We start from the raw sequence: 20662 nt of genomic DNA on the forward strand, positions 1-20662 counted from the left end.
CTTGGGAAAAAACTCAGAACCACTTTTCGTGGATTCTCAAGACGGTGTTTCCACAGTGAAATGTATAGTTGATACTAGTAATCCGATTATTAAAGTAACAAACATCACAAATAGCGTAAAATACGTAAATAACTGCAACATTAAAACAGAAAAACTTGCTAATTATCACGTTTATAAAGTCAATAACCCAGTAAAACAAGATAGTCGTATCAAAGAACTTAAAAGCATTTTAGAAAAACAAATACCTAATTAAGCTGAAAATAAGCTTATTAACTTATGTTTACAATATTCCGATATTTTTGCGCTAGACAATGATAAAATGACAATAAACAATTTTTATGAACAAAAACTAAGACTAAACGATACGACACCAGTATTCATTAAAAATTACCGCCTACCATACTCTCAGCGCGAAGAAATAAATAAACAGGTTAATAAATTATTGGAAAACGATCTGATCGAAAATAGTTGTTCGAATCAGTCCCTTGATTTTGGTACCAAAAAAAGACCTAAATGGCTAAAAATCGTATAGATTCGCGTTAACTTTAGGGCTGTAAATAAAAAGTTAATTGCCGATAAATTTCCTTTGGCACGTGTTGACGATATTTTGGATAACCTTGGTCGTGCGAAATTCTTTTCTACTTTAGATCTGTTTTCGGGTTTTCACCAAATTCCACTTCACAAAGATTCAAGAGACATAACATTTTTTAGTACTGGCCGCGGAGCTTTTCGGTGGAAGGTGTTACCATTTGGTTTAAACGTGGCTCCAAACTCATTCAAGAATGATGTCCATTGCATTTTCCGGTATTTCGCCCAACCAAGCCTTTATGTATGTATACGATATAATAGTAATTGGATGTAGCGAAGCACATCATCTCAATAATCTAAAAAAAGTTTTCGAGACCTGTAGGAAGTTCAACTTGCGACTTAACCCAAAAAAATTTAATTTTCTTCGACCTGAAGTAACTTTCTTAGGGCATAAATGCTCAGCAAATGGGTTGCTACCAGACGATTCTAAAATTGAAGCAATTGAAAGGTATCCTAAGCCACGCCATAAAGACGCTGTCCGAAGATTCGTGGCATTTGCAAATTATTATAGGAGATTTATTCCAAATTTCGCTTTAGCAGCTCCATTGAATCGTTTGAGTAGAAAAAGGTTGAATTTAATTGGGATACGGCATGTGAGTTAGCTTTCGATAAATTAAGAAAAAGCCTTATTTCTCCAAAACTATTGCAATATCCAGATTTCACCAAAGAATTTTTAATTACGGTTGATGCTTCAAAGTTGGGTTGCGGTGCGATACTGAGTCAAAATCATAATGGTAACGACTTGCCAATTTGTTTTGCTTCAAAAGCCTTTAGCAAACGGAACAAAATAAAGCAATAATAGAATTAGAACTTTTGGCAATATATTTTACAATAAAACAATTATGAGGTGGGTTTTGTCGAAGGCTGAGGTAGCACTCAGTCAATCCAGGGTCAAGTAGAGGTCCCACAAACCCCCACTTAATAAGAACACAGTTGTTATGTGTTAATGAAGAATACACGCACACACACACGGCTTGACGGGTAGTGAGGGCAGCAGCTTTCCGTGCAAAGATGGCGGGGGAGGGAGGCGAGCGGCTAACGGTCGTTGTATTAGCAGGGGGGTCGGTACGGCGGTTGAACGGCGGGATCAACACGGCGGCCGGACGGCGGACAGTATTAGCGGACAGATTGGTACAGCGGTATGCAGTGGCGGGATTAGCACGGCGGCTGGACGGCGGACAGTATTAGCGGACGGATGGATGTAGTGGTATGGATGCAGTGACGGTACCAGCAAGCTCGTTGGACGGTGGTGAGGTAGCAGCGGCTAACGGTCGTCGTAGCAGCGGCGCAACGGCGGTAGGAGAGCGGGCGGCCAACGGTCGTCGGAGCAGCGGCGCACCGGCGGTAGGAGAGCGGGCGGCCAACGGTCTTCGGAGCAGCGGCGCAACGGCGGTAGGATAGCGGGCGGCCAACGGTCGTCGGAGCAGCGGCGCAACGGCGGTAGGATAGCGACGGCAACAACAGGGCGACGGAGCGCGTACCAGTGGCGTAGCCAAGGCGAGGTGACGGTGCAAACCTGATTACCTTTTCGGGGGGTTACCAGTAGCGGCGGTTGCGGGTGGCGGCTTCCCGTGATGACGCTGTCCCAGTGGCGGCGGCGGGGGGGGCCTGCGAGGAATCAATAAAAGAGTTATGGTTAATGCCGGTCAGCCAGCTGGACACCACCGCCTCCATGCCCGCACGAATGCAGGGCTGGACGCGGAGTTGTACCAGCCGGAATTCCGAAGGCCGATCCATGGGCTAAGGGGGAGTGCACCTTACGGCACAGCGGTAGCCCCTTTAGCTGCTGGACCGGTCGACGGCCGGAGCTGGGGCGGAGGGGAAAAGGGCCGGGTGGTCATAAGGCGGCGAGCCTTAGCTGGGACACGGGCGAGAAAACCATAAAGGCGACAACACGTTGTCCCCGCAAGAGAGGGTGACCCGTTCCCTGACAGCGCCCCTTTCCACTCCGTGGTGTGGTTGGCTCACTCGCCTCCAGTGCTGGCTCGCTAGCTGGACACCACCGCTTTCATGCTTGCACGATGGCAGGGATGGACGCGGAGTTGTACCAGCCGGGTCTTTGTAGGTCGATCCGTGGGCTGAGGGGAAGTGCGCCTTGACGGCACAGCGGTAGTCCCTTTAGCCGACGGGTCGCTCTACTGCCTGAGCCAGGACTGAGGGGAAGGGATCTGTTGGCCGAACGGCGGCGAGCCCCCCCTTACTCAGCTGGGACACGGGCAAGAAAACCATAAAGGCGACAACCCGTTGTCCCGCAAGCAAGAGGTGACCAGTGCCGTGGCGGCACCCCCTTTCCCTCTGGAGGTGGGATTGGCTCGTTCGCTGGACATCGTTCACCCCGTGGTTGCACACTATGGAAAGGTGCCGGGGGGGCGGTGCCCCAGCTCTGTCCTTGCCGTTTCATAGGCTGCGAGGAGAAACTGGGGCCCGAAGGCACCACGCTACGCAGCTGCCGAACCGGGTCGGCTGGAGCCTTAGCTGAGAGGAAGGGGCGGGGTAGCCCTAAGGCGGCGCCCCCCCCCCCCCCCCCCCCCTTACTTAGCTGGGACACGGGCCAGAAAATCATAAAGGCGACAACCCGTTGTCCCCGCAAGCAAGGAGTGACCAGTGCCAAGGCAGCACCCCTTCAACTCAGCTAGTCAGGAGGAGTGACTGGGTTGCTTAATAAAGCAACCACTTCCTCTGACTAACCTGCGAGGAATGAAGTGACAACAGCAAATTCATTCTCTTTTATACTGCTTCTGCTATGATGCGAGTGAGAAATGAACCGCTAATTGGGTACTTCAGTTTGCCATTTACTGTGAGTTGGCGTACTGCGTGTATATTATTGTTATCGCCAAATGCTATTCGCATGCATTGGTATGTAGCTGCTGCTGTTGGCTACCTGTTAATGTACTATGTATGTATACTCTCAGGCGTAGGTGAAAAAGGGTTAGAGTGGGGGTCTCAGGCGTAGGAGAAAAAGGGTTACAGTGGGGTCATACTATTGTAACGTTACATTACACAATTTCGTGCATAACTTTATGGCACTCACTTCAAAGTTAAATCAGATCATTGTCCACTCGTTTATCTATTTAATATAAAAGATCCGTCGTCGAAACTTTCCAGAATCCGTTTGGAATTGTCCGAATATAACTTTACCATAGAATATATTAAAGGAAAATCTAACGTAGGTGCAGACGCATTATCGCGAATTTCAATTCAAGAACTTAAAAACTCCAATAATCAAATTTTAGCAGTACAGACGAGGTCTATGACGAAATGTCACGAACAACTACAACATTCGGCTAAAGACATAAACGAAGAAAATGTCAAATTACAGGTATTCGACAAATTTTCATATAATTTTTCCAAGAAAATCCATAGGATAAAAAGTCATGACAACGATAATGATAAAATCAATTTAAAAATATATGCGCATTTAAAACATAAAAAACCGGAGTTACTTAATATTGGGTGTACTAACAAAATAATGCAATTAGATGAATTACTTTTGAAGCTTGAAAAAGAAGCTGGTAAACACAATATTAAGCAAGCAGAATGGCAAAAAGATGATCAAATATTTAAATATTTTTCTATTTCAAATTTTAAAAGTACAGGGAATTCAATTTTAAAAAATTTACAAATACTATTAATAGAACCTGTCGGAACAGTTACGGACAATGACAAACAACTTAAACTAATGGAAATTTACCACAATGACCCGATATCAGGTGGGCACTGCGGAAATAAAAAGCTTTACGCAAAAATACGTACAAAATATTATTGGAAAGGTATGACCCGTGATATTGCCACATACGTCAAAAATTGCAAAAAGTGCCTTTTGAATAAAGTCAAGCCAAAAACCAAAGAAAATTTGGTGGTTACACCAACATCCTGCAAACCTTTCGATGTCGTAATTATAGATACAATACGACCTTTGCATGAGTCGAATAATGGGAATAGGTTCGCGGTTACCATTATGTGCGACTTAAGCAAATACCTAGTTACAATATCAATCCCTGATAAGACAACAAAAATAATTGCAACTGGCATTTTTGAAGGCTTCATCCTCATTTATGGCAAAATGAAATCAATTAAAACCGATTTAGGAGCGAATATAAAAATGAAGTTTTCTCTGAATTTTCTAAACTCCTAATGGAGTTTGATGGAGTTAATGTCACGGTTTTAGATGAAATAAATAAAAAAAAAACCGTTCACAAAAACCGAATCAATAAGGTAAACTAAAATTTTTTTCTCATACAAATTTACAAACTAACTTGTAACTAATTTTAAGTTTTCATTACTCTGTTATTGAAGCATGAAATCTCAAATTAAAATTTATATTAATATACGAAAAAAAAAAAAAAATTGTTTTAAAGTTAGGAATTTTAAGTTACATTTCAATTGGCATGTAAACAAAACCAAATATTGATATGCACGCATTATTAGTAATAAAAATATATAATACATTAATTTATTGCAATAGAAATTAGAAAACAAATTACATGTAAGTAATTGAATTAATGTTATAATATTAACAAAATTTCATATGTAAAAAGAAAAAAAAATTGTTCTGATTGAACGAATGAAAAAAAGGGAGGAACACCCTAATATCATACATTCATTCAATCAAAACAATTTAAGTCATAGGAACAAGAAGAATATGACAAATCTGATCAACTTGTCAGGTTCTTCTTTTTCTAGGAAGGGTGGTATAACCGCACTGCGTTACCCAGCCTTTACGCCCTAAACACACCCCTGTTGCTGAACAGCAATGCCAATTGCACTCAGCAGGGCCAATTGCATTCAGCAATGAAAAATGATGGCCACTGAGCGTGGGTGAAAAAACGAATTAGATTGGAGTCGTGTGAGTGAACAAAACGGCGGTCGTGCTAAAAACGAAAAAAGTGGAAATTATTTATGAACTAAATTTATTAAAGAAGTAAATGTTTGAATAAAAAGAAAAACTCTATTGTAAAACATTAAAACAATATTTCATTTATTTAAACAAAAAGGAAGGAGCTAAAGGACCAACAATTTAGAAAAAGTAAGTGCGGGTGTGTAGAAGCAGCGAGTGTGTGTAGCAGAACAATTTTCATGGTGTCCAAGATGGACACCTTTCACGCCTCCACCATTTTAACGCGACATATGTACGTCGACGACGTACTTGCAGGTGGGGCTGACTTAGAATCCACCATCAAAGCGCGGGATGAAATTTCCGGGGCTTTATGTTCGGCAGGATTCCCACTTAGAAAGCGGACTGCCAATTGCAAGCAAGTTTTGCGCGACATTACTGTTGCCCACTTGCTTGAACAAGATTTTTTGGGTTTCGAAAATGCAAGCAGCGTTAAAGCCCTTGGCATCCGATGGAATGCCTGTTCAGACCATTTCTATTTCCCCGCTACAGACGTCGATCAATGCCAAGAAGTGACAAGACGCAAGATTCTGTCGGCCATCGCGAAACTATTCGATCCTCTCGGACGGCTGGCTCCAATAATTATAGTAGCGAAAATGTTGATGCAAAATGTCTGGTTAGAGGGAACAGGTTGGATGAACAAGTGTCTTCGACCACCTTAGAGTGTTGGCATAAATTCTCCACGAATTATTCTGCAATTGACGACATCCGGATCCCACGATGGGTTAAGTTCTCTTCTTCCTACAAAATGGAACTCCACGGGTTTTGTGACGCATCTGAAAAGGCCTGCGAGGCAGCCATTTATATGCGCGGGTAAGAAGGCGAGGAGGTCCACATAAATCTGCTGTTAGCCAAGGCTCGAGTAGCTCCAGTGACAGCGATATCTCTTCCGCGCTTGGAATTGTGTGGAGCGGTACTCTTGGCCGAAATGATGCAATCAGTCGTCACTAACCTCGGACTGACTCCACTATCGTGCTCGCTTGGCTGAGAAAACCACCATGCTCCTGGTCAACCTTCATGTCCCACAGGGTTACCAAAATCATCGACAAGGTGGGGCAACAATCAGTATCACGTGGGCTCATCCTCGAATCCAGCCGATTTAACCAGCCGTGGAGTAACAGCTCCGGATTTAATTGACAATTCTTTGTGGTGGCAGGGCCCTTCTTGGCTGCAAGAAGGCAAGTCAGAATGGCCAACACAAGAGTCGGTCTTCCAAACCGACAAAGAGGGAAAACGCGTGCTCTCCCATCTAACGGAAGCCGTAGAAGTGTCGGATATACTCCAACGCTTCTCTTCGCTTCCAAATGCTTTACAAGTTCTATCGTACGTCTTTCGTTTTATTCAAAGGACCCACCCCACTCAGAAATCAATATTTCAAGCAGCTTCTGTATCAATCTCTCCGGAGGAAATAAAAGGAACCACCTAGCAACATTTTTCAGCGGAGTTTTCGAATTTAAAATCTGGACTTGCGATAAGTGCTAAAAGCGAAATTCTATCCTTAAACCCATTTATCGACTCAAGCGGAGTTTTAAGAATCGGAGGTCGTCTCGGAGCATCGCGAGACCTCAGTTACAAAGAACGGCACCCAATCCTTCTGCCGTATAACTGCCATTATTTACGCTTGTTGGTGAAGTTTATCCATGAAATATCACTTCATGGAGAACAGCAGTTACTGTTGCGTCTTGTTGGAGCACAATATTGGATCCCTCGGATAAAAGTTATAATCAAGTCAGTCATCCACAATTGCAAGGTATGCACTATATACAAGAAGCAAACGCAATCTCAAATCATGGCATCCCTACCTTCCCAACGCACGACTTTCTCTAGGGCCATCACAAATACCGGCGTTGATTTCGCAGGACCTTTGAAGATAAAGAACTTGGTATCGCGGATTCCAGACTACTGATCCGTATTCTAGTATCGATCTAACTAATGTGGTGACAAGGACTTTGGTTACATACGGGTCACTAAATTCTTTAGACCGTCGCTTCACGTATGATAGAACACCTCTAGCCTTATTGACAGTAGTCATAATATGGAAGTTGAAACTGAGTTTAGCATCCATCGTGACTCCCAAGTCAATAAAATAATTTACCGATGCAAGGCAAAAATTATTAATTACGTAAGAGGCTGCTGGCAAAGATCTCCGAGAGAGGCACATGAATTTACATTTATTGAGGTTCAACGGCATTGAGTTCGCGTTGCACCAAGCAACTAAGCAGTTTAAATCCGCTTGAAGCAAGGGACGTTCCTCAATAGATAGATATTCTTGAATTAGTTTTAAACGTAAAGTTGTTTGTTGTAGAAAATGTTTTCAAAAAGGTAAGCTAATCAGGGATGGGCGTTATCAACAAATTTGAATAACCATTGACGACAAAATAAAAAATAAATTTTTATTCATTATTCAAGAAAAGTGGAGTGATGAATAACATGACTCAAGGAGCCCCTGGAATGGACCCCAATAGACACCGGGAGGATCCTCAGGGTGTCCCAGAAATTACCCCCAAACGGCCCCCAAAAAACCCCACGAAAACTCCCCAAAATCATCTCAATATTACCCTAAGAAGCTTCAGAACTACACGCGAACTGGTTACGCATATGGGTATATTTTCAGGGCATCTCGATGGTTATTTTTTTATTTTTGAATAGCTGAATAAAAACTAAAATTTTATTGTAATTCCATATTTTGTAAATAATGAATAATAACTCAACTCTTTATTCAAAATTTGCAAAAATAAGAATGGGCGGTTATCATCAATTAGAATATTTTGAATAACGAGAAAATGTTATTCATTATTCAAGAAATGCTTGAATAAAAAATAACTTTTTATTCATCAATAAGACAATTTTAAATGATGAATAATTTTTTATTTTGATTTGTTTCATTTCAAAATGACTCAACCCTGAAGCTAATAATGTTCTTCGCGGTTTTTGGTAGGATAAAAAAGTTCTTTAGTGACAGCACTGTATGAAATGATTACATTAAAAACTGCAACCCTATACTCACTCGCATAAAAAGTACTAACAAACTATCAATTTTGTCTATTATTAAGTAGAGAAAAAACTATTTTGAACGGTGTTTCTTATGTACATATATAGATTACGTGCTCAAAATTATGTATATCGGAATTTGAATCGAAATTGAAAACATTTTACGTGGAGCATTTGCATACGGACGAAGAAATTCGACTGGTACTGGATGGCTCCGGTTATTTTGATGTCAGAGAGTAAGTATAAAAAATGATCAAACTTTATTCTTTTGTAAAAAAATCTTCCTTCGTCGATTACAATTATTAAATTAGTTTTAATAAGTTTTACGATCTCGTTATATGGGGTTAGTATGCTAGCCCCGGGAGAAGTCCACCTAGCGCATGTCGCTTGGAGTCGGTATAAAGCATGTATGCCCCGCAGGACAAGTAACTGATATTATTATTAATCTGGTATAGACTAAGAATGTGGTGGTAGACTAAAAATCTAATTATGAAGTTGACTCAAATGAGGAGTATTGGACCCCCGCCAATAAATCAAAGAGAGAAAAACATTTAACTGGCCCCAAACTCGAAGGCTCATGGAGCTTTTAAATCACTATAGAGGTTAAACATAAGGTTCTGCAAATTTAGAGCTCTATGAGGTGGGTTTTGTCGAAGGTTGAGGTAACGCTCAGTCAATCCAGGGTCGAGTAAAGGTCCCACAAACCCCTACTGAATAAAAACGCAGTATTTATATGTAAAGAACAACCGCATACACGGCTGGAGGTATTAGGACAGCAGCTTTCCGTTCCAGGATGGTGAGGGAGGAAGGAGAGCGGCGGCTAACGGTCATCGTAGCAGGGGATCGGCAGGGGGGGGATGAACGGTGGTAGGCTAACGGACGGGTTCGTACGGCGGCATGGAAGCAGTGACGGCGGCTGAACGGCGGTAGCGTAGCGGACGGATTAGAACGGCGTTATGAAAGCAGCGGCGGGATCAGGGCGGCGGCTGAACGGCGGTAGAGTAGAGGACGTATTGGTACGGCGGTATGGAAGCAGCGGCGGGATCAGCACGGCGGCTGAGCGACGGTAGAGTAGCGGACTGGAGAGGTCGTCGTAGCAGCGGCGGGATCATCACGGCGGCTGAACGTCGATAGGGTAGCGGACGGACACAGTCGAGGTAACAGCGGCGGTATGGAAGCAGCGGCGGCAGCAGACGGGAGACGATGCGACAGCAGCAGCGGTGAGCTAAGGGGCACGTACCAGGGCGAAGGCGAAAGGGGATGTATGCTGGTGATGGGTTTTACCTGTACAGCAGCTGGTCGTTCTGGTAGGGGTAGTCGTCGGCGCTATCGGACAGATCGAGGACTGCGAGGACTCGTTAGTGCTGGCTTCACCGCTGGACACCCCCGCCTCCCCACTTGCACGCTAGATATAAGGTGCTTAAGGAGGGCGGGACTGTACCAGCCGAGACACCGTAGATCGATCCGTGGGCGGAGGGGAAGTGCACCTTAAAGGCACATCGGTAGCCCCTTGTGCGCACGCATCGGTTCACGGCAGAAGCCAGAGATAAGGGGAAGGGGTTATATTGTCATTAAGGCGTCGGGCCGCTCAACACCCAGGCGGGCGACGGAGGGCAGTAGCACGAAGGCATCCGCCCCGTCGTCCTTACCTAAGTGAAGGGTGACCCGCGCCATTACAGCGCCCTTTCCTCCCAGCTAGCCGAAGCCAGATCTGAAGGGAAGGGGTTATATGGTCATTAAGGCGTCAGGCCGCTTAACACCTAGTCGGGCGACGGTGGGCAGTAGCACGAAGGCATCCGCCCCATCGTCCTTACCTAAGTGAAGAGTGACCCGCGCCATGACAGCGTCCCCTTCCACTCAGCTAGCTAGCAGGAGGGATAAGTATGTCTTTAAAAAGACATCCATTCCCGCTGGCTCACCTGCGAGCACTGAAATGCCAATTGCAAATTCACTTTTATACGGCCTGCATTATAAAGTACTTAAGAAATGAACCGCTACTTTGGCACTTCTGTATATTGCCATTTACTGCCGATCGTCATACGATGGTGCCTTGTTGCCTGTAACTGCCTGCTATCACCTGTTATATGTTCCTTTACTGTCTACGCATAGTTTCAGGCGCAAGTAAGAAAAGAGGTACAGTGGGGGTTGTATTATTGTAACGCTACGTTGCAGTCCCCCTCCCACTTCGGTTGACGGAAAGCTGCTGTGGGTAAAGATGGATCTCCAGGCATGGCCTAGGTATTATGCCGGTGTGCATGTGGGCGACGCACTTTATTAAATACTTTTTTCTCTGAAAGATATACAGAGTCATTCCACTTATACCTAACAAAGTTAATTTAAAAAAAATTTTTACATATCATTTTTAATTCATTTTTACAACGTAAAAATAATTACAATTTCATTGTTCTTAAAACTAACAGAGTATTTAATTAATCTATATATTAATACGCTAACAAAATTTCCATACAATCAATTGACAGGCTGTTTCGCATACTTAGCATACGTAAAATCATATACAAGTTATATGAATCGATTCGCATAGGCCTATTTTTGTTAACAAATATTACTCTATTTGTTTATAATTAATAGAAAGAGTTTTTTGTAAATTCGAACAATTCATACAAATATCGAAATTCATTTTCGTGCACAAGCGCGTCATCTTTGGGAACAATTATCTAAGTGTTCTAATGCGAATTTCAAAGACCTAAACCTTTATGTATCCCCGCTAAATTCGAAAGCACAAATGTTTCACCTACATACAAATATGGTTTCCCATTGTTGCCACTTACCTATAATACCTCTACCAAAATCCAAAAAATTGTTACAAAATAATTTGTAGCGTACCAAAAAATCTTAAATAGAATTAAGTTTTGACCGGCCCATTTGTTGTGGCAAATTTCACTTATTTAACAGATTCTTTGTTTTTTATTTTAGTTGTTTTCAAAAAAACATGAAATAACAAATAATGGGTTAACTTTTGTTGAAACTAACTAATTTATTTATTACAATTAATGGCAAATTTGCCCGAAAATGTTTTTGCATTTGCAAATTTAATCCTCATTATAGATAAAGTACGTCTTATACTGAACAAAAAAAAAAGTTACAAAAATATAACATTAAATTTTTTATATTGCCTTTTATGCTAATTTATTTTATTTCTTATTTTATTTTATTATATATTCTCTTATTTCAAATTGGTTTATTATTATTTAAATGCAACTTGACTGAATCGGAAAGTTTCACGTTGTATATTAAACGAAACAAAAATTGTATAGGCAGTATATTACCTACTATCTATATATTAATAAGCTAACAAAATTTCCATACAATCAATTGACAGGCTGTTTCGCATACTTAGCATACGTAAAATCATATAAAAGTTATATGAATCGATTCGTATTGATCAGCCGCAGTGCATAGGCCTATTTTTGTTAAGAAATATTACTCTATTTGTTTATAATTAATAAAAAAGTTTTTTGTAAATTCGAACAATTCATACAAATATCGAAATTCATTTTCGTGCACAAGCGCGCCATCTTTGGAAACAATTATCTAAGTGTTCTAATGCTAATTTCAAAGACCTAAACTTTTATGTATCCCCGCTGAATTCGAAAGCACAAATGTTTCACCTACATACAAATATGGTTTCCCATTGTTGCCACTTACCTATAATAGCCTCTACCAAAATCCTAAAAAATTGTTCCAAAAAAATTTGTAGCGTACCAAAAAATCTTAAATAGAATTAATTTTTGACCGGCCCATTTTTTGTGGCAAATTTCACTTACACGTAAATACATAAGTCTTTATTTAACAGATTCTATGTTTTTTATTTTAGTTGTTTTCAAAAAAAACATGAAATCGCAAATAATGAGTTAACTTTTGTTGAAACTAACTAATTTATTTATAACAATTAATGGCAAATTTGCCGGAAAATCTTTTTGCATTTGCAGATTTAATCCTCATTTTTAATAAAGTACGTCTTACACTGAACAAAAAACAAAAAAGTTACAAAAATATAACATAAAATTTTTTATATTGTCTTTTATGCTAATTTATTTTATTTCTTATTTTACTTTATTATATATTCTTTTATTTCAACTTAGTTTATTATTATTTAAATGCAACTTGACTGAATCGGAAAATTTCACGTTGTATACTAAACGAAAAAAACGTCCCTTGATTTTAGGTGAAAACGGCAACCGGCATCATGGCGGCCGTATTGCATAGGCAGTATATTACCCACTATATTTATTATTATTCGGCTAACTTTGTTGGATTATATATCCATTAATCGGACGCTTAGATCCCATAATCCTAATTTGTTTATGTCGCTTAAAGTTATGAAATCAATTTTATTTTAGTAAATATGTTTGCGTGAATAATTTCAATGTTTTTGTTTGTTTTTCTTTTCTTTCTAATTTATTTTGCTTTGTTATATCTTAGTATTATATTGTTCACAGACGATATTTTATGGTAGATATGGTCATATATATTCATGAAATGGAGCGTTTACAAATTTAATACAAATTAAACATTAAATATCCATTAGAATCTTAATATTTCCACACTGATCACATTAAAACCCGGAAAAAAGTCTAAGTGCAATTATTGCGTTTTTATATGGAACTGTTTATTCACTTCACTTAATTTTTTCGCACTTTAAGTACTTAAATTTTTTTTTCTTTCATTAAACATTTTTTTAGTAAACTCTGCCTTCTTTTTTGTTTGTTCACTTCACTTAATTTTTTCGCAATTTAAGTACTTTATTTTTTTCTTTAATTAAACATTTTTTTAGTAAACTCTGCCTTCTTTCTCATTACATAATTTTTTTATATTTTTATTTTATTTTTTATGAAGGTATCCTCTATTCTACTCGAAATTTTTGTTTTGTGTCACACTTACATATTAGATATGTATTTATACAAAATTAAACGGGTGGCGTGAAATAGGTTAAATTCCTTTAGCAAATTTCTTCGCTTTTAACTAAAAGTTCATGTTTTTTGAATTATGACACTATTGAAGTAAATGGGCGATATATGTATATGGGTGATATAGGCCTACTGGGGAACCGAGCTCCCAAAACTTCGGTAGCGCGCCAACGGGGACCTTCCGGGTGGTGTGGAAAAACCTATTTTTCAATTCAATTTCAAGTAATTTCACCATAATTCTATGTCAATTTCATTTGATTTTACATAATTTTTATATCTTTGTTTAAGGAGCTCCATACCAAAACGTTATAATTACATGTGAAAAGTTTGTAGAAAATTTAAGAAAATACAATCAAAAAGTACAAAGTCTTAAATCAAATTCAAAATTTTAAAGAAAAATTGAAGTAAGTTGGACCAGTTTGCTATATTTCCAACGCTTGGTGCATAGACTGAGTTGAAAAAAATACACTTTGGTCGAATTTCGACCACAGTTATTTTAATACATAACTTGTGATCAATCTTCTTCTTCTATTTGCTTTCTTTGACACCTTGGCGTTGTTCACATCTTCCTCGTGTTGTGATTCCATTATGACCATCAGGTATTCGGTCAGATATGGCCCGAAAAAAAATTGGTACGTTTTGAATTTTCACTCTGATGGCTGGTCCATGACGAGGAGGTAAGTGTTTCTTTGCTTGGAACGTGGTAGTTGTACCACGAAGTCGACGGTTACTATTTCCCATGGCCGCGGATATTGCATGGTTGCCAATAATCTCGCCGAACGCTTCCCTGCCGCTTTTTATTGTGTACAATATATTCGATTCGATGTGCTGTAACGGGCAGCGGGAGGGCGCATGGCATACCGCGTTCTGCGGTCCTTTTTGGTACTCTTTATCGAAGTTGTGTTTCTGTATAGCCTGGCAAGGGGGTAGAAGCGTTGCTCCAGCAGACGGTTAGGCTTGAGGATGATCGAATGTTCAGCTGCGGTACTTGGGACAACGGTTTTGCCAAAGCGCTTCTGGTGGTGCGCTGATAAATTTTCCTGCTCCGAATTTCGGCCATCGCTCACGTTTTCCCGGCTGGTCATTGCACATAGTGTGTCTAGCTCGGCTGATCTCCTGGTCAAGGTAGCTTCTAACGGCTGGCCATCGAGCGTGAAGGTGATTCCCCTATTCCGTAGAAAGTCCATCCCTAAGATCATCCGTTCTGCCAGGTTCGGAATGACGGACATCATTGCGTTAGTCGTTCGTCCTTGGTACATAATCCTCGCTGGGTAGAAGCTCGAGCTATAGACACACGTTTGGTCTGCCAGTTGGATGCTACGCTTGTTAAGACGTGGTTTGATGTTGTTACTCTCCAGCACGCAGGCTGGTGGTTCCATTAGCCTCTGTGGCCGAACAAATAATGCTTGACGGCTTCCTCTCATATAGTTTGACGGCATCCTGGATGTGTTATTATCGGTTGGTCGAGGAGCATGGGCAGTCTGCTCCACAACTGGAGCAGAACATTCTCCAGAGGCCCTGTATTGAAAGCGGTGGTGTCCGCGTTTCATGCAGCGCCAGCAGCACTTCTTGCTATCGTACTCCGTTTGTTTCGCTTCCTCGCTTTTTAGCAGCTCATACTCCTCCGTTATTTTCAGGAGCTCGTCGATCGTCCTAAACTCGCTGCGCTTAACGAAGTGGCGGTATTCAACGCGTAGGCCATTCTAGGCCAGCTCGAAGCGGTTCTCCAGCACCGTCGGGTGCTGGCAGATCAGCGTTTGTAATGCGAGGATGTAATCCTTGGCTTTTTATTTATTATTTATTTATTTATTATTCATTCAGTCTAAAAAGTAGAGGCTTTCTTACAGACCAGTTAAAAATAGAAAAGAGTTCAAGCTTAAACTTATATAAGCTATTATTAAAATTAAGAACACTGCTATGTCGATTTGCTAGATGTATAGTCTTGGATATAGGCTCATTCATAACATAGTTCGTTCTATGAGTTGCTTCGATAAATAGTCTATTATTCCGTAGATAACGTGGAGGAACATACGGAATGAATAAGCTAGATACTTCGGAACAGTTGATGTTAGAGTTTATAACATTATAGGCAAACGTGAGTGAGAAAAAAGTTCTTCTGTCACACAAAGCCTGAATACCGAGCAATTTGGGCCTGCTAGTGTACGATGGGAGACCATCGGGCCAATGAAGCAAACGCAATGCAATTTTTGTAAAAATTTGTTGAACTCTCTCAATTTTGTGCGAGTTAGCTTCATAAAATGGATTCCATATTATTGAGCAGTATTCCAGACGACTTCTTACCAATGAGGTATGAAGTGCCTTCAACGTCATAGGGTCCTTAAAATCTTTTGTGTTACATGTAATAAATCCAACCATTGCAAAAGACAATGAAATCAATGTGACTTGAAAAGGAAAGTTTAGGGTCAAAAATCACACCCAGATCTTTAATTTCATGACAGCGATTCAGAGATCTGTCATTTAATCTATAATTAAAATATGTTGCGGTTGTCTTTTTAGAATATGAAATAACACAACATTTGTTTGTGTTTAGGAGCAAGTTATTGTTTGAGCACCATTCGGCAAAAGAATTAAGATCGGATTGTAAGTTTAAGTGGTCGGAAGTATCACGGACTCTTAGAAAAAGCTTGACATCGTCTGCAAACATTAGACATTTAGCGAACTTGAATTGTTGAGGCAGATCATTGATAAAAATTAGGAATAGCAGAGGACCGCAATGGGTACCCTGAGGGATTCCTGACCAGGCGTTGATAAGCAAGGATGACCTATCATCGGCTCCAATTGACACATATAGCATACTGTTTTCCAAAAAACTTGAGAAGAATTTTAACAGGTTACCATTGATACCGTACATCGCCAGCTTGTGTAGCAGTATATAATGATCTACCTTGTCAAACGCTTTAGTATAAATAACATCAAGTTGCTCTTGGCTCTCAAAAGCACCGACAATTTGATTGGTGAGTAAAGCTAAATTGGTGGAGGTGGACCTTCCAGGAAAGAGTCCATGCTGGCACTCAACTATAGCATTACCGATGTAATCGAATAGTTTACCATGCAATATATGATCGAATACTTTTGCCAGAGTACTCTGCTTAACAATCGGTTTTTCACGGCCTAGTTGCCTGCGTTGTCGGATGGCCTCTTCTAAATGCCGAATGTGACGCCTAGGCAAGAAAAAATTCTGCACTTCCGTTTGAAAATCGCTCCATTGCACAGTGTTTCGTGTAGAACAAGCTAGCTGGACAAAAACAAAGTTCTTATTCCAAGAAAAGTGTAATGAGAAATGAAAGAAAACAAACAAAATAACGGGATTTTTGCTTTTTTTCGAGATTTTTGCTCATATATATTGAGTAATTGAAGTAAGAAGGCAGGAGTGGCCGTAAAATGCATTGATTAATTTGCAAAATTCTTGTTGAATATTAAGATTCATATTTCTTTTAAGTGAACACTTTTACATAATTTTTTTGATGGATTCTAAGCTCGAAGGTAAGTAAAATTTTTTAAAGTAATTCTTTCATAATTAGAGTATTTTCAATATATTTAACATTCCGTTATTAAGAAGAAAAGGTATTTTTTCCCTATATTTTTAAATTTAGGGACAAAAAAGATTTAGTTATCTCTACATATCAAATAGGATGTATGTACGTACCAGCTCCGACGAGATATTTGAACCTTTAAAGCTGATCTACAAACGGCAAAACCAATTCCCTGGTACAGGGAACAAACACGTAGCCATAAAACATACAAAAATAAACGCGCAAGGTCAACAAGAGCACACCAAAAGCAAGAAGGCGAAGATCATTGACTTCAACCTGCCACAACCTACCGCACCAGTCACCAAGGCATAAAAACAGGTACATACAATGGATTGATGAAGATAAACCAAAACCAGGTTTCGGCAATACCAATGAGGGCAACACTGCTCGTAGGTTTTTCGAAAATTCTGAGGCTAGTGCTGAGATTACGGGATTGGATGTAACGCTCATCAAAAGATTCGACACTCTCCTTCGCGCATTAGCATCTGGGTACAATATAAATATCCAAAGATTTGAAAAATTTGCGGTCGAGACTAAAAAACTATACATAGATCTCTATCCATGGTTTAATATGCCTGTTACAGTTCATAAATTCTTAGTGCATAGTACTGAAATTATAAAATCAGCAATTTTACCTATTAGTCAACTTTCCGAGGAAGCAAAGGAAGCCCGTAACAAAGATTTGAGACGATTCAGGGATTATAACACACAAAAGCAGACCCGTGAAGCCACGAATAGAGATCTTATGAATATGTTGCTTATAACATCGGATCCTTTAGTTAACAGTTTTAGGGAGATACCTAAGAAAAAATTTAAAAGTCTGACTTCAGAAGTCTTAAGTTTAATGTCCCCCGATAATGTTGAGGAGTCAATAAATACCCCAGTTGTTTCAAGCTTTCACAGTAGTGTTGCTGATGTTCATGACTATTCCACAAGTGACTCATCGAATGAAAGTGATGATAGCGAATAATAACATAATTATAAAAGATAACCTACCCTATAACTTTTTGTTGGATCAGGTTTTATTCAATTTAAATCTATTGTCTTTTCTACTTTGTATGATACTTTACTTTTAAGTTTTTGTAATAAGTAATTTCGACATAATTAATTTAATTATTTACATTGTTGTTATTATTATTGTAATTCACTTTTACATTCCTGACTGGTACTATAAAATAATTCTGTAAAAATTGTAGTGCCAGGATAAATACTCAAATAAATACAAAATATGTATGTACATATTGTAACGAATTTACTTGCAAATCCTCTTATTTGCAATCTTCTGCTAAGTTCGTATCGCTAAACTGTTGAATAAATAACTCCAATATGTAATAATGCAAAATGGCCTTTATTCAAGTACTTCAGAATAACACTTGTACTTTGCAACGAATAGCTTACTTAATAACCAAACTGATTGACAGCTCAAATGAAACTCTACTATTCCAAATAATACTGCTATAGCTCGCTAGATAGCGCTTAATCCAAATCTCAAATCAAACTGAATTGCTTTTTACTCACATGCCCCGCTTTTATAGTTTACGCTGAATACTTCTAGGCTCTTCGATTTCCAGAAGTTACTAGTTAGTTCGGCTACAAAATCGCCAGCCACAACTACGTGCACAAATTATTGCTCTCTCTTGTGACAACTCAGATAAGATATATGCATGTATTTGTGCATTGCCGCTCCGATGTTCGTATACGTACATATGTGTAGACGCAATTATTTATTCGTTTATGTAGATACATAATGATTGAATTATTGATGTGCATTCACGTCGCTGGTTAGCATCGGCTTAGAGACGATAGCATCGCTCAGTGCTGCTAACATTCGTTACACTGCCCTCCACCTAAGTCTGATCGTCCCGATCAGACAAATCTCTCAATCTAAACGCTGCTAGCATCGCCAAATGTACCACTCTTCTATTTCGTGATTTCCCAATTGCTTGTATGCGGTAGATGATATCACGTATCTTCTTCACAACCTTGTACGGGCCTTCCCAACTGCACCGAAATTTGGATGGAACACCTTTCCGCCGGTGAGGGTTGTATAACAGTACCAAATTTCCCTCCCGGAAACCTTGCGAATTATTTTCCTTGTCGTACCTGTGTTTCATCTTACTACTCATTATCCTCGATCGTTCCCTCGCACTCTGTTGCTCGGCCAATGAAGAACTACTTCGCAGAGCTTGCGCTGGACGGATTTGCTTTGCATAATCAGTATCGTTCCGACGCTTCACAACAGTAGTGTGCCTTGGCTTGAAACCACCCTTGCATTCTTTCTTCGTTTTAGTACGTCCGTTAGGGCTTTTCAATGCCAGTGTTTCTCTCACAGGTACCTTCGGTTTTGATTTGTTTGGCCCATTTGTTCCATCAACCTTTACCTTTGAATTTCGTGGCCTTCGTCGAGTCTTCTCCACCAGTACCCGATTACTGCTGAACCCTTTTTCCAAACTAAAGTTAAGTGGCACATCTTGGTTCTCATAACGCATCACCCTTCTCTGCATATCGATCTTGATGTCATGGTCAACCAAGAAATCCACTCCCAATATAACTTCATCAACAATCTCCGCCACAACAAATTTGTGTAGAACCATGACCTTCCCAATCAATACTTCACATATCACTTCTCCGTGAACTTGGTTATACTCGCCAGTGACCGTACGCAACTTTGCTCCAGGTAACGGTTTTACTCTCCTGTTGACCAAGTCAGATCGGATCAAGGAATGAGATGCGCCCGTATCTACAGTCAGTATTCGTTCGTTGCCATCCACATTCCCTCTGACGGTAAGACTGCTCGATTTTCTACCAATTTGCGACACAGATATCACAGGACATTCAATAGCCGGGACAAGTTTTCGTTCTTTACATCCGACACGCTCTTGCTCATTTCCGCCAGCTTTGCGTTTACGGCCACCCACATTGTTGGAACTATAAGGACCAAGATCGCAATGACGTGCAATGTGACCTGGGTTGCCGCACTTGAAACATTTAATAACTCCGGCATTTTTCTGTTGTGATCCCTTCAGTGCTTCCGAAATTGTGTCTACCCAATATGGTCTTTCTACCTCCACACGGCGTGCTTTGAAAACTGGCTTACACAGAAGCGACGCTGTTTCCTGAATCAGAGCTTGTGACACCGTTTCTGCGAATGTTGGCTTTGGGTTTGCGTATGTAGCACGCTTTGTTTCGACGTCCCGTATGCCATTTATAAAGCTCTGAATCTTTACCCTTTCAGTGTACTCCACGGATGCGTCCACATTCGCTAAATGTGCTAGCCTTTCAATATCCGACGCAAACTCTTGCAATGTTTCACCAGGCTTCTGGAAGCGGTTCAGCAACTCCATTTGGTATATCTGTTTCCTGTGTTCGCTTCCGTATCGCCGTTCTACAGCAGCCATCAATGCGTCATAACTGTTCCGTTCGTACTCTGGAATAGTCTGTAAGATTTCGGCAGCTGGTCCTTTCAATGCTACGAAGAGTGCGGCAACTTTATCTTCCACATTCCAGTTGTTCACTGCTGCGGTCTTCTCAAACTGTAGCTTAAAGACCTGGAAAGGAACAGAACCGTCAAAGGATGGTGTTTTTACCTTTGGATTACTCGCTGAAACTGCTGGACGATTAAGTTGCAATTCCTGTATACGACCTCTCAAAGCATCCACCTCTGCCTCAAATTTTTCTTCAAACTGTGTTATTTTCTCGTCTATACG

The 20662-nt window shown here is 40.3% G+C and overlaps 1 protein-coding gene across 5 annotated transcripts in view; it reads left to right on the forward strand.

Annotated features, from left to right (window-relative positions):
* Positions 1-20662, forward strand: part of Adi1 (acireductone dioxygenase 1) — a 322358-nt gene that overhangs the window by 87816 nt on the left and 213880 nt on the right. For 3 of the 5 annotated variants that reach the window (XM_067757444.1, XM_067757441.1, XM_067757443.1), the window contains one exon: positions 8582-8709. The exons of the other annotated variants lie outside the window; for them this stretch is intronic. In XM_067757444.1, coding sequence (XP_067613545.1) covers positions 8582-8709 — 128 coding nt within the window. The remainder of the gene's footprint in view (positions 1-8581; positions 8710-20662) is intronic. 5 annotated transcript variants of the gene reach the window in all.

This window comes from Eurosta solidaginis, chromosome 5 (assembly GCF_040869045.1).
Source record: "Eurosta solidaginis isolate ZX-2024a chromosome 5, ASM4086904v1, whole genome shotgun sequence".
NCBI lineage: Eukaryota > Metazoa > Arthropoda > Insecta > Diptera > Tephritidae > Eurosta > Eurosta solidaginis.